Source organism: Notechis scutatus, chromosome 3, assembly GCF_049901735.1.
Source record: "Notechis scutatus isolate UNSWTSFEM ecotype Mainland chromosome 3, rNotScu1.2, whole genome shotgun sequence".
In the NCBI taxonomy this organism is placed as follows: domain Eukaryota; kingdom Metazoa; phylum Chordata; class Lepidosauria; order Squamata; family Elapidae; genus Notechis; species Notechis scutatus.
The window spans coordinates 45,687,220-45,702,312 of record NC_142011.1 but is presented as its reverse complement, the minus strand read 5'-3'; the positions used below and the strand labels follow the sequence as shown (position 1 = coordinate 45,702,312).

At 36.8% G+C, this 15,093-nt stretch overlaps 1 protein-coding gene across 7 annotated transcripts; it reads right to left on the bottom strand.

Annotated features, from left to right (window-relative positions):
• Nucleotides 1-449: 449 nt before the first annotated feature.
• Nucleotides 450-14,792, bottom strand: ELK4 (ETS transcription factor ELK4). 7 transcript variants are annotated; one of them, XM_026676831.2, is made up of 7 exons: nt 14,536-14,766; nt 13,749-13,897; nt 9,473-9,657; nt 8,718-8,933; nt 6,478-7,374; nt 4,783-4,899; nt 450-2,949 (listed from the first exon to the last, which is right to left on the bottom strand). In XM_026676831.2, exons 4-7 carry the CDS (start codon nt 8,922-8,924, stop codon nt 2,851-2,853), a joined length of 1,320 nt encoding a protein of 439 aa, XP_026532616.1. In that variant the 5' UTR covers nt 8,925-8,933; nt 9,473-9,657; nt 13,749-13,897; nt 14,536-14,766; the 3' UTR covers nt 450-2,850. The 7 variants fall into 7 exon arrangements, 6 of the variants coding, with proteins under 6 accessions (XP_026532616.1, XP_087815793.1, XP_087815790.1 ...); XM_087959667.1 differs by having other exon boundaries at nt 14,594-14,766; XM_087959664.1 differs by lacking the exon at nt 13,749-13,897 and having other exon boundaries at nt 14,536-14,772.
• Between the last annotated feature and the right edge of the window lie 301 nt (nt 14,793-15,093).

The following is a 15,093-nucleotide window of genomic DNA, read 5'->3' as shown; positions in this document are numbered from 1 at the left end:
GTGGTTTGTAGCAGAATATTTTTGCTGAGACTATTGGGATTAGCTTGTGAAACTAGGATAAACAAAACTACTTTCAGGATGATCTAAGTTTTGGTTCACTTGCAAATCTAAATATAGTTGCTCCTTGTACCACATAGGAAAGCACAATACTGGAAAAGGGAAACCCCCAAAGAAGACAAAAGCCATTCAGGCCAGTGATTCTCAACCTTGGCAACTTTCAAATGTGTGGACTTCAACTCCAAGAATTTTTCCAACCAGCGCTGGCTGAGAAACTTTAGGAGTTGAAGCATCCATGCAAATGGCTAAACCCATCAGATTTTTATAAACATTTACCGGGCGAGAAGACGACTTTCTCTCGGGGGGGGGGGGCTTACGCTATATCCTCGGAGTGCTTGTTGGGCGGGCGGGCGCCTGGCTCCGGCTAAACCCTTCTCCCGCTTTGCTTATAAACATTTAATTGGAATCTGCCAGTCCTTTCTGTTGTCTGACTGGCAAAGGAGATGAGCAGAAATTTTATTATGTATATTTTAACCACCATTACTCTCCATCATAAAGATATAGCAAAATTTCATTTTAATACATATGCCCTTAAAAAGTGCTGCTCTGACCTGGACATGCCTGCTGTGTCAGTTTGTTTTTATTTATTTTTATTTATTTATGTGTATCCCGCCTTTTGAAGCTGAAGCTCAAATATTTTGGCCACCAAATAAGAAGTGAGGACTCATTGGAAAAGACCCTGATGTTGGGAAATATTGAAGGCAACAGGAGAAGGGATCAGCAGAGGATGAGATAGTTAGATAGTGCCATCAATACAATGAGTGTGGTTTTGGGAGGAGATAGTGGAGGACAGGGGGCCTGGCTTCTGTGGTCCATGGGATCACAAGGAGTCAGACACAACTTAGCAATTGAACAACAACAAATCCCACCTTTATAATTTTTGCAAAGAACATATCCAACATACCTTCCTCCTCCTATTTTCCCCACAGCAACAAACCTTGAAGTAAGTTGGACTGAGAGAAAGTGTGTGGCCCAAGGTCACCAGTTGGCTTTCATTAGATTTCTAACCACTAAACCAAACTGGCTCTCTTTTGTTACTTGCCATCAATGTTTTACATCTCTGTACTGAAATAGATCTACATATATTCAATTAGGTACAACAAGAGACAGGATTGGGCCTTTTAAATCCCTGCCTGATCAAGGGAGCCAACTACAGTTTAATGCAGATAAATCAGCAAATGTCTCCTACTTTAGTCTGATATGTTACCTTGAGGCATTCTTGCATACCAACCAACATATAAAGCCTGTTCAGAGTAAGTATATGAATAAAAACTCACAGGTTGTTCGTTCTTTTCAAACCAAGCCCACCTCAACACAGAAAAAACGATTATAACACTTTGCTGATATCTACTTCAACTTTCTTTCAGACACAATTAGGCTATTGAAGTAACAAGAATTAAAGTGTTTTCTGAAATATAACAGGGCCTGAATATAAATATTATGCAGAAAGAATGAATCTTCTTGCAATTCAACTACTATTGCTTGTGTTAGATCTATTATTTTTACTTTCAATTTCTAGTCCCTAAACAAGTCTCCTACTTTAGCAAGTCATTATTATGTTGCCATATGTTTGCAAAGAAGTTTCAACTACCATCATGCTGAAGTTGTTATCCAATGAATATCTTCCCACAAGATTAAGTACAAGCTAAAAACACATTTTACTCCCTTCAGTTTACAAACAGCATGTGCCACTTTGTGCTTTCTCCCTCCGGTCTCAAAACATTTAACTAGACAGAATACTTTCTAATAATGGCACATTTTTAATTTTAAAGGCTTGAACATTCAAAACTCCAATCCACTTATATTTAAAAGGACACCTATCATAAATATGCAGATGGCCAAGAGAAGGTATGTCTCTTTCCCTCTTTGAGAGGGAAAAAGAATAAACAATAAATATTCACTTCCCAAATGTCACACTTACGTACAACATTAACAAGAAGCAAGACAATAACCCATTGGATGTCAAATAAATGCTTATTAATTCAGTGCTACTTCATATCCACTGCAAGTTTCTTGAGTTAGCTCAACCTGCAAAATTGTTTATTAAATAACAAGGGATTTGCTTTTATTTTTCTTGACTTGGCTTATCAAATATTAACACCTTTAAATATTTTGGAAAGATCAAAGCAATACAATCCATGATCTATGCATAACTGTGCCATTTAAGCATACAAAAATACCATACTATTATGTGAGGGATGAAATGACATTTTTTGTGCCAAAGAAAAAAAGCTTTTTTACCCATAGCAACCCATTATTAAAAAATTTCTCAACTCTCTTCTACACTATTGTACGTTGCAATGCTAAAACTTTTTAAGATCATTGGAATTCACTGTAAAAAATAACTCTTTTTATTCACTTTCCAAGTATTTCTTGGAATGCCAGCTTCCATGAAATAATTTTTTAACATAAAAAAGCAAAAAGCAAAGGAATGGATGGATATCAGTCAAAAACCATCTGATATCAGTTGGCTGTTCTGTCCAATACCTCATTATAATACAGAAGTGTGTTCTTTGTTAAAAGAAGCCTTCTTCATTCAACAGAAGCAGTAAGGAACGGGGAAGAGAGAAACTCTAGAGAAGAATTTCCACAATCAAGGCACTTCCTTATGAATTCTCATATGTCTTAAAGAGAATTTTGCAAAGGCATCTGAACTGAGGATAACAAAAACCAAGTCACTTTAAATTGTCTCTATGGAATTAAAAACTGTCTCTTAAAACCTGGATTGCAGCATTTTTAATAAAATCTCTTCCTCTTTTTAGTCCAAGTTGTCCATTTTCAAAAGGCCACATGTTAAGTCTTCTGTAAATCTGGCGAGAAAGGGCCAGGAGTGGAAGGCCCATCCATTCCCGACAGAGTAAATGGTCCATGAGTATTCAGCACTGATGGAAACTATAAAACAGAAACAGGTATTAATGCTTCAGTTGTCTATAAAGTAATATCTATTTTTTCAGTTAGCTTTTACACTGGTTTGCTTTTGTCATCAGCAAAACACTGGCTTCAAAAGATGAGTGCCCAAGTTACCAAGTCATTTCTTCTAGCATGATACAGTAAAATCTTAAAAAGCAAGGACCTTTATAGTTATTTCCCTTCCTCCCTGCATTTTGGTTATTTTCGCAGAAATGTTGAATTTCCTTAAATATTTCAAATCAAGCAAAAAAGGTACAACCATTTTTAACTTTCCTCTTCTAATTCCATAATCAGGAGGATGGACTCATTTGCCTAAGACAGTGTTTCTCAACCTCAATAATTTTAAGGTGTGTGGAAGTCAACTCCCAAACCCACAGATAGCATTCCTGTTCCAAGAGTCTGATTCTAGGGTAATGATGTTACCAGATGGCTTCATAGGACCAATTAGCAAGTTGCGTATGACCAAGATGCAGAACTATATAATTTTATTGCATAGTAAAACATCACACAATGTTATTTATCGGCTAGAAGTTGTTTGAGCTTTACAAACTCCTCACAGGGATGATCAACCTAGAAGGTCATTTTACTTTTTGTTCACGTTGTCCTTGTAGCTATTTCTTGAACAGGGAAGTTCCTATGGCAGCCATTTTCTTAAGTATATCTACCACATCCCTTAAAATTTCAAACGAGTCCCTGCCCCAAAGCAGTATGCCTGATCAACATGGAGCCCCTGATACAGATAAGCAGATTTATTTTAAATCTTAATAAAAGGAAGAAAAGCATAAATAAGCTCAACAATGACACCTATCTTTATTCTCATAATATTTTCCACAGCAACCTTCTTATAACACTGAAAAATTAAATATAACACTGATCCTTAAATGTGCAAAGATAGAAAGCCCTCAATGCAGAGTCAGAGTCACCACCTACATTTGGATTGTGAAGCTTTGCCTGAGATACTTGTTCTGCCTCTTCTTTTTTGTTCTTTAAATTTAACTATCTTTTAACAATTCTGACGAGGCTAACAGTGAACCCATAGGGTTCCACAATGTAGATTAAATTAGAACTTGAATAGGGCATCAACTAAAAGTTCCAGAGGTGTTAGCAAGACTAAATGAAAAAAAAAACAGTTGAAAGGCAACAGCTATTCACTTTTGTTTTGCTGCCATGGACACAGTGATCAGATGAGTGGGCTCAATTGAAGCATCTTGAAGCTTTTGTTTTAACTGTACTCTCACTCAGATTGTAAACTAATTCCTTTATCTATTGTAGAATATGATATTATTTTAGCCTTAACTTTTAATTTACACAAATATGATTAAAACAAGCTTGCCTGGGAATATGAGTTGGAGTCCGAATTTATCTGAAGGACACCAGGTTGGGGAAGATCATATTATTTTGTTAAACTAAGCTTAGCAGCTGCAAACAGTTAGGAAATATGAGTGGTTTAAATGGAGCTTTGCTGCTAAATCAAGGGTGTACAATCCATCAAATCTTCTAAGATCACCTTTTAATATACTGTCAACTGCAGTTCTTAATATAATAGAAGGAATGAATAAAATGTGATAAGTAATAAGATTAGTTGTAGTTAAATCAAAAGCAATTTTCCTACTCTTGTTCATCCCTTTGTCACCTTCTTGAACTTTTTTGGAGCGCAGCCTCCTCCCAACTTGCTCCATAAAGGCCAAGTCTAGTCCTTGGCTTAAATAATGTTGCACAATCTTGTCCTAATGAAGAAAAGGGCTCACTCTTACGTGACTATTTAGGAAATATCTGCCACATAGACTTTGTTTGCTGTCATGAATTGAAACTTACCTGGAAGAGGGTATTAGCACCTTGTAATCTTGCTGGACTGAGAGGAGCAACTGGACTGAGAGTACTCCAAAAATGGATACTGGAGAGCAAGGGGCTTGGTGTCAGTAAAATAGGTGTCTGTGGGACATACAGAACAATAGGATAAAATTAATCATTTGGAAGTGCGCATTTAGTTCAATATGACTAATAAGCATCTAATATCACTAAGGCAAGACATCTGTTTTAACATCACTAGTCTGGGATCAGACACCAATATGATAGTTAATAAAGGGTAGAAAATCAAACTGATTCTGTCTAGTCTAGAAACTAAGAATGATAGCACATCACAAAAACAAGAAGACGATTTAGTTAGCTATCTTCCTTTTCCAGATACAGCAAGAGGAGATGACCAGAGATTTTCTCCATTTCAATGTCAGATCCTAACAGGCATGATAAGATTGAGGGGAAATCTAACAGCTTTAAATTATTTTATTTCCTGTCCTAGCAACACCCGATGGCTCAAAAATAAAGGAAGTGACCTATGTAAACAATTTTTAATAAACTGTCTTGTACAGGTGGTCATAAAAGATACAGAATTTTTTATTTTTTAAATGACTTATAAGATGAAGTAGTCATATTCTGATACGTTCACTGAATTCCATGAATCTAAAGCATTAGCTTGAGGTTATTACTCGGATTTTACTTTTGTTTTCATTTTGATCAATTGTTTTCTGGAACTTTACAGCTTGAGGTGCTGACCCCTAAAAACTAGGTTGATTAGATTTTACAAAATTATCCAAGGTTGCCATCTTGGGATATAATCCGAATTATTTAATCATAGTTAAATCATTCTATTGGATTGCCTATTCGCCAACACCTCTCTATTCTTTGTTACATTCAACTCACTTGCTTTCTCATTACGTTCTATTTTTATATGTGAAGCAAAATTAACTATAGCAGAAAGTACATCAGGGTACCTGCTTAATTTAGAATATGGAACCACCTACAAAAATATTTTTAAACTGCTATGTTAAGGAAAAATTATGCTGCACATAATGTTATTGTAGCCATAATAATTAAATATGGCCTTAATCGGTTGAAGAAATTTATCCTTAAAAGGAAAAAAAGACAGCAAGTCCAAATTAGGTAACCATGATTAAATAGTGAAATGTTAACTTTTGTTCTTTTTTAAAAATCTTCCATTCAATGGTGTCCAATTTTCAGAAACTACCTGGTCAAGTCCCTGAAGTTTTCTTGACAAGGATTTTCAGAAATGGTTTGCCACTGTTTCCTTCCTAGCACTGAGAGCAAGTTACTGGTCCAAGGTCACTTCGTGTCCAAGGCACAACTGGACCTCTGTCTCCCAGTTTCTAGCCAGATGCCTTCACCACTACACTCAACTGTCCGTTTTGTCCTAATTAGGAATAATTACAAAAAATCTAGGAAGCTTAGATCTCTTAAGGAAAAGTAATATTTAAAAAAAATACCCAACATTAAGCATTCTGCATTAACTCCTCAAGCACAGACTAAAATATATACTAAACAAATTAGGTCAATTTTCTGATCAATGACCCCCTTAGCTGGATAGCTGTCCAGCCTCTTAAATTCCTACTTTTATTCCCAAACTTAAACAAAGAGCAAGAATTAGCAGGTAAATTTCTATTCTATTGCAAATTTACATACAGTATTTGGATCCCAAATAAAAGACAGGATTACCTGTGAAAAAAGTGCTGGTGTAAGAGAAGCAGTTGGTAGAGAAGGACTCAGTATTCCTAGTGGACTGGGGTCACTGCCAGTAATAAACAGAGTGGGGGTAATCTCCAGTCCTTTGGGCTTTCTAGTTCTGCTATGACGAAGATTCTTTTCAAATATGGAGGAACTCATCTCTTTAACCTCCAAGGCTTGATTCTGAAAGTGCTCTAACTGCTGGCAAACTACAGACTCAGTTTCTGTATCTATAACCAGATCAGAATTAGAACTTAAAGGTGGTAAAGGAGATTTGGGTAGAACCTGGAGACTAGGAGATGTGGAGGTTGCAGGAGATGTAGAATTAAAATTAGAGGTCAAGACTGGCAAAGAGGCTGAACTTTCAGTGGCTGCACCTTTAGATGTTGCTGGAGATTCCAATGCCTGGAAACTTTCATTTGAACCTGAAGGTACGATAGAGGCAGCTGAGATACTAGAGGTCAGTTGAGTGGCTGAGGCAAGGGGAGATACAGAAGGCTTTTTGGAGGACATGGTTACAAATTTTATGACTGAAGGTGTTGAATCCTGAGTAGTTCTCTTTTCTGTCAGCTTCTCAGCTGAATTCTCCATCTTAATTGGCTTAAACAGTTTTGTACAAGAGGAGGAATTAAGAGAGTTCAAAGTAAATGAAGAATATAGGCCCGAGTGGATATAGTCATTGCGGCTGGAGGATTTCACACTGGCCTGATGTTTCTCTTTCCCATAAGTTTCAATGTCCTTTGTAGAGTTGCTAGTATCAACAAAGCCAGCTTGTGCCTCAGCTTCACCCTCAACCTTGCCAATAACCAGCGGATCCATATTCAAAATCTCTGGGTAAGATACAAACTTGTAAACAAACTTTTGACCATTAACTTTTTTGATGATGTTCTGTGAAAACATCAAAAATAAAACAGAGATTAGGCACCCCCTCTTTGAATACTTGTCCCATAGTTCAGCTAGTCAAGGAGACAATATGATTAACTAAAGATGAGAAAAGTGTGCCTGATTCAGTCCTATTTATCTCAATGGGCTAACTAAAAGAACCCTATGTAGTTCTAGATTCAAACTTGTATCTTTATTCATTTTGTCTTGAAAGGGATTTGGGGGATATACATCCATGTACTAATCAGGACACATACCCAACATCCATTTGTCTAGAAGCATATAGCACTGCAGAAAATAAGAATGTTTTTCCTGTTTCATGTGAGGCCAGCCACATACCAACAAATCCATCAATAATAAAAAATGAAAAATGAATTTAAAAATATTGTAGAGCTTCAAAAAAGTTTGCTCATAATGAACATGGTTTCAGTCAACTGTCTGAACTTCATATTTCAGTCACACCAACTGCCTATTTTATTTCTTTGATTCAGAAGGCAATATAATATAAGCCAATTTTGATCTCAGACATAATACTTCCATCAATATCAATATATTTCAGCATCAAGATTAAGTATTAAAAGCTGACTGTACATAACATTTTGATGTAGCTGAAGGAAAATGAACATCTGAAATATTCAGCAAAGCAGTAAACTACAGCCATTTCAAAGTCTCCAGAAAGTATTCAATGGCTTTCACATTGTTCTATAGCAGGGGTGTCAAACTCATGTTGTCATGACAGTGGGGGCGGGGCCAGCACGTGATGTATCCGGCCCATTGGCCATGAGTTTGACATTCCTGTTCTATAGCAATGTGCTGAGTGCTACAATCCATATATCATAAAATTATAAGCAGTATTTAATTGTCAAATCAATGTTATTCGAAATTAAATTCTAATAAACACATCAGCTGAAGCTTTTCAGAACATACTGAGAACTTTCCAGAAAACATGGGGCGGGGGGATCATACTGTATACATTCACATATTCCATGGAAATTCTGCATAAAATATTACTTACTTTTATTTATTAATAAAATAACAATTAACATATTTTTAAGATCTGAGGATATAAATGAATAAATCAAAATGTCAAATGATAGAACTCTGAGTTACACAAACCTATTTCAAAACAAGAACAAGTGGTTGGGTAAAATAGTAGTAGTGACTGTTGCTAATTCTTGAAACAAATACATTTAATCAGATAGGCAAGCAACTTTATGTTTACTCAATCAATTCTCGTGGCATTCCCAACATTCCTGCCACTGAAATCAGAGAGAGAAAAACCACTAATTCTAGACCCACTAGAATGCAATGTAAGTTAAACATTGGAGGCAAACAAAAGGCCAAGTTACCTTTACATAATAATATCTGAGTGCACGACTAAGTTTGTCATAGTTCATATTGGGCTTGTTTTTACGGATTCCCCAAAGGCGGGCCACCTCTTCTGCTTGCAAAAGTTTGAATTCTCCATCATTTGAGGTCCAGCAGATAATGTCCTTATTCCGAGATTCCTGAAGAAGTTGCAAAAGGAACTGCCACAAGGTTATAGCACTGTCCATAGCAATGAACTGAAATTTAGAAGAGGGGAGATAAGATTGTCATCAAGATCATGCACAACACTTTAGGAACAAATGCATCTCCAGTGGTAAGCAGTCAACTCAAAGTCAACTCACATTCAGGGACCCATATTTACTATACAATCTGATGTTCTGCTTTTTTTCTTACGCTTTCTTTGCTAAATCAGATCAATTGGGAGAAATCTAATTATGAAAAAGGGGGATAGGTTCATTTTAGATTTCTAGAAAATATGACAATGGTGACTGAAAAGTTTCTTTCCCTATAATATTCCTTTTTCTAGAGAAAAACTATCTTACATTCAGAATCATCTTCCTTTCATGTAAATACCAAACAGTAAATAGTTCAAATAACCTCCTCTTGGCTTTCCAAATTTATTTTTTACATCATTTCCCCCCAAATTTCTACACATGAATAATACAGGGAAGATCCCAGTGATATTCAACGGTGGAATAGGAAGAGTCTTTTATAGATGGAAATATTGACAATATGCCCTTGTTTTTCCTTCTTCTTTTGGGCACCATAAACATACCTTCTACAAAAATCCACATGTCTAATGAAGATCAGATCCCAGCAGCCCCAGCCAGTAAGGCCAATGATAAGGATTTCCAAAAGTTGTGAACCCAAACATCTGGAAGGCAGTAGGTATAAATGGATTTTGACTTTGGTACTCAATCCTCCAGGTTACAGACAAAGTTGTGAAGGACGAATCAGGATCTAGAGACAAGTGACAAAATTATTGGAGAAAAAAAAAAAATGAAGATATCTTAGCCAGTTACTTTCTAAATAGCATAAATAATACAATTTTTTGCAATTATATTAAAAATTTATAGTCTAAGAAATTAACTGTTTAAATAATAATTCTGTTAATTGTTCTATTCTGTTTAGATAGTATTTTTTTACAAGTACCATGAAAAAAATTACATTACTAATTCTAGAATACTACAAAGTGGCCCATTCAGAATACATACTGGAACAGTACCTGCATAATGCTTAAATAGGGCTCAGCAATCTACCGTATCATTTTATCTGTTTTTAACATTGTAAATCTCTTCAAGTAAAGGAACTGAAAATATTTTCCAAGATGATTTGTGACATTTGATGCCCACAGGCTGCCCAGTTAAGAAAACAAACAGAAATGGAGGTCACAGGAAAAAACTCTGAATTCTTTCTTTTTCCTTTATCTCAGTAAATGGATACAGAATAACAGAGTTGGAAGGGACCTTGTAAAGAGTAGAGTAGAGTAGAGTAGAGTAGAGTAGAGTAGAGTAGAGTAGAGTAGGGTAGGGTAGGGTAGGGTAGGGTAGGGTAGGGTAGGGTAGGGTAGGGTAGGGTAGGGTAGGGTAGGGTAGGGTAGGGTAGGATAGGATAGCTTTATAGGTCAAGTTAAAGGGACACAAAAGTGAAGCATTTGTGTACATTTGTAACCCGCTTTTCTGCTGACTTAAGGTATCTGGGAATTAAATCCTGAGAGAATTACTAGAATCTTGTTCAGCAACAATGCTTGAATTTTAGTGATGACATCAGGCTGGCATTTTTGTTTGAGATTTTACATTGATTGGGATTGAAATGTACTTTGTAAAGCACCCTAAAACTTGGGAGAGGGGCAGAATGTAAATGTCATAAATGCATCCCATTATATATGGCACAATATATTTAGAGAGACTAGGTTAATAAACAAGTCCTTTTCTAATTAGTCTTCCTGGACTAGGAGTTTTTTACACAGGCATCCTCTATCTGATATTTCATATATGTAAGAAAAATGCTTCCATTTTGGTAATGTTTTTAATTCATTCTCTCTCTCTCTCTCTCTCTCTCTCTCTCTCTCTCTGTGTGTGTGTGTGTGTGTGTGTGTGTATAAAATAAAAAAGGATTTATTTTATTTATAAAGGAATTTATTTTGTTCCTTTGATTGAATATTTTGAAGGCTATTTGTGTACCATCTTACATGAGTGATAACTGCATTTAACAAATACTGTATGTGCAGCCTACATCCTATTGGAAAAGAGTCACTATTTCACACAAAGAACATTTCCCAAACCTACAGACTTAGGTTTGATCAGAGAGAGAGAAAATCCAAATCCAACTGAAGAATGCTTGATGTATATTTCTGCATATTTTAGTACATTGTCCCTTACAATTCAAATTCAAACTTACAATTCCAAATTCAAGCATTCCAGAAGTCACTACCTGAGATGCACACATAAGAAAGAATTTTTATGTCCCCTGAAGGATCTTTTGCTATTGCTTCTGGAAGGTGAAATAACAGGAAAACCACTTTCCTTTTTAAAATTACTTTGTCCATTTAGCCTTGCAACTGCAAAACAAACTTCAGAGATCTCTGTCTACTACAAAAGTTTTTTTTTAAAAAAAGTTCTTCCCTACACAAGCAAATAATCAAGCTGCAAAGATATCCCAAATACTTGCAAGGTTGAAATTAAATTTTATGAAATAATTCCATTTAAGCGATATCTAAAGCCAATTTGTGCATGCAATACAGTCTATTACAATATTTACCTACCTTCCTAGCTGCTAGTATTTACTTTTCTTCTTAAGGCAGCAGAACACTGTACTGTTTCAGACAACTTTGGAAACAACCTTCAGCTTCAAAAGTCATTTCTTAAGAACCATGCTTATAGTAAGCATTAGTAGCTTTGTTAGCTGTACACCTAACAGTATTACTGAAGTAGAAATTCAGTATACACTTCAATCTTGGCAAGCATATACTGTTATTTCATTCTGTTCTTTTTAATTGTTTTTAATCTATAAGTCTGCAAAAAACATCTAATATGTTTTTGTGATAGTAGTCACATCAACGGTGCTACAAAGACTTAAGTAGAAAAAGTAATAACCTGAAAAACCAGAAAAAGCAAATAGCACTTAAGACCTTAGCTAGCTTCCACCAAGTTGGTATTTCCTGTATATGTTGTAGGTTTCCCAAGTAGAATGGGAATAGCTTGCCATTTTATTCGCACAATATACTCTATGAGGTAGCTTGGGTTCAGAAAACTGTCACAAAATCACCCAGTGAGCTTCATGATGCAATGATAAAAGTCCAATGTACCAGTTGCAGAAGACTAGGTGAATTATGTGGGAAATGGGATGAGCACCATCACAGTATGTCTTCTGACCCCAATTTCTTCTCAATGAAGTAAAGAAAGTGCAAGCATACTGCCAGTGAGGGATGCTAATTGTTATTTTATTCTTGTGAGTGGTTCCTGCCATCTTGGTTGACTCAATGTCATCTATCTGTTGTCCTTGTTATGAGGAAAACATTTATACATACATATTTGTACGTACAAATTTTACACAAGTCACACAAGTCATATGATCTAATAAGCATTTCCAGTGAAGAAATAAAAGTTCCCAATAGAAAAAAAACAAGCCAAGTTCAGTACAAATAACTACTATATCTAGCACTGATGATGTTACCTAGTTTAGATAATGAAACATCTGCAAGAAAACAGCCAAGTTCAGGGAGCACCAAGGAACCCTCAACTACTGTTTCCTTTCAGAAACCAACATCCTGACTAGAATTATAAGAGTTCAATACTTTTGTAGCTACTTTCATCCATGTTCCTGGCATGTACACAGAAGCACACAGATACACAAGTGTCCTCATCCATATCACACAAAGAAAATCTTTAATATGTTCATTTATATATAATAGTTTCTAAAGAGAATCTGTTTCATTCACTGTTTAAATATTAACAAGTATGTCTGAGGATATATAGCAATATCAGACACTGATAATGTGAAATACTTGTACATAGTACAAAACTTTCAGCCTTTTTCTTGTGAGACATGAGTTTGTCTGACAATTAAGATTTAATGAAAGAGCCTCCTTAAAGAGCAGGTACAAATACCAATACATGGTAATATGAGCACTTTCCCTATTTGTATTTATACAAATTACATTTGGAGTTCGACCAATCACCAAAAAGGCCTACTGTTTCTGATACTCCATGTGTCACCCATCTCTGCTAGTCTATTGAACAGTGCCAAAACACAAAGCTAGCAACAAGCATACTGCCAGCTGAGAAGAATACAAGACTTTTCAGTATAATAACAAGAGAGAAGATGGCTATAATATGCATCAATGAAAGCTAAGAATCAAGGAAAAAGAAAAAAAAATCTCTTTGGCCAAAGCAAAAATAAATTGCTATAAAATCTGTCAGGATAAAATTACAGGTAATCATAAACAAACCATAAATCTTGGAGGGAAACGCTATATTCTCAAAACTCTGGAGCAGGAAAGAAACAGTAGTAAGAAATAAGTATCTGATGTGTTCCAGAAGAAACAGCTATTGAAGTGAAAACTGTGGGAGCAAACAGTTATATTCCTAATAATTGGTTTAACATCCACAGTCAGGTTTGTTAGAGAAAACTATCAGTCCAGAATTTATCCTTTTTCCTAGTGATCATTTATTGATATAATGAGAAGGTTCATTTGATTGCAAAAACTGGGGCATTATCAACAAGGAATAAAAATTAACTTGTACAAGCTAAGATATACAAAATAAAATTTGTAACATTGCCGATAATTCATATAGAAAAGGTGAATTACGGCCTTGCCTTTAAAGAATTCTCATGTGAACATTAAAAGAGAGAGAGAGAGAGAGAGAGAGAGTTTTTTCCTTTCTTTACATAGCATGTCCCCACATTATATTATACTTTAGGTACAATATAAGCTAAAAGCATCTGGAGTAGCCCTACATGATTTCTTGCCTTATGAAATGTGCAACCAGTGCAAAATTTAATGCCCATGTCCATAAATCCTGCAGAAATTTCAAACACAGCTTGCTTACCATGCATGGTCAGCATCGGGTACTTGTCATAAAGGCAATAACTAGAAGTGTATGAAGGAGAGCACAGTGGATTCCAGAAGAGCCATGAAAACAGAATGTGAAGACTGGAAGTTGGTTGGGAAGATCCCAGCAAGTTTCAGAAGTCACATCTGAGGTTTTCAAAGCAGAAAAAGGGGGCGTTAAGGTTTATAGGCTGCGAATGAGTGTACGCAAATGTCGAAATATTAGTGGAGCTAATATAAACCTCTACCGTAGATACAGATTTGATTTATTTGAATCAGGAAGACATTTCCAAATCCTTACTCAGCCGAGTGGCCGCGTTCACATAGCATGGTCGTGTTCGCATATCGTGGCACCTTTACTGGGCGTGTTCACATATCGTGGCAAGCCAAAATTAGGAAGCATACGGGACAACTGTTGCATGGGAATACTACTCAGAAAACAATTAATAAATCAGCCAACCATGATAAAAGAACAGAGAGAAAGCCAGGCGTCTGCCGAGGAGGGATTGAGCACATCAGAACTTCGCCTGCTTGCGAGTCGGAATCTGGAGGCACGGGGGATGCGGGGAAGCAAGAGAACGAGGAGCGCTTAATGCGCGCTTCGTTTCGGGGCAGGGACTCTGAGCATACGCAGAGTGTCTCTCCGCCAGCGCCACCGTTAAAGAAATTCCGCTCGCCAAGGAGAGTAGCGGACGGGGAGCGTAGATCGCCCAACACCGCCTTGCGGGATTCAGCAGCATCGGCGAAGCAGAGAGAAAAGGGTCCCAAGCCGACCCTGGACTCACCCAGGCGGACAGCCCCCTCCCGCGCCAAGCCTTTCCTGTGCAATTGGCAGGTGCTGACCTGCTCCCTGCCTTTCATGGCCATCGGCCTCCGTGGAGACTCGAAATAGGGCTCCCCATCTCTCTCTGAGCAAAACCGAAACAAGAAGAAGCCGAGGGGCAAGACCAGCCTGGCCGATCAGGCATTTACTCCGGAACACATAGATTTTCCCAGCCCAATTACGGCCACCGTACTCCGCATTTCCGCCACTCCCCTGTGGAAAGGAAAGAAAGAGGCCAATCACAATAACCTTAATAATTTGTTGCGCCAATGAGAAGTTTCTTCCCGCCTCCGTCCCGCAAGGCTTTCTGGTCATTGCAGTATTTTGTAAGTGGGAGTTTTGCTTTTATCAGCCAGTCAGAAAAACAGCAGTTAGAAAGTGAGAGTTATGAGGGTTAGCGCTACAGTACTTGCTTATTACCAATTCAAAACAAATCATCAAGAGTTTTCTTTAGAGAGTGCTCATTCTGTTGTGCCACATGCCTTGAGGCCTGGTTTATTTATTTTTAACAATCTGTTAA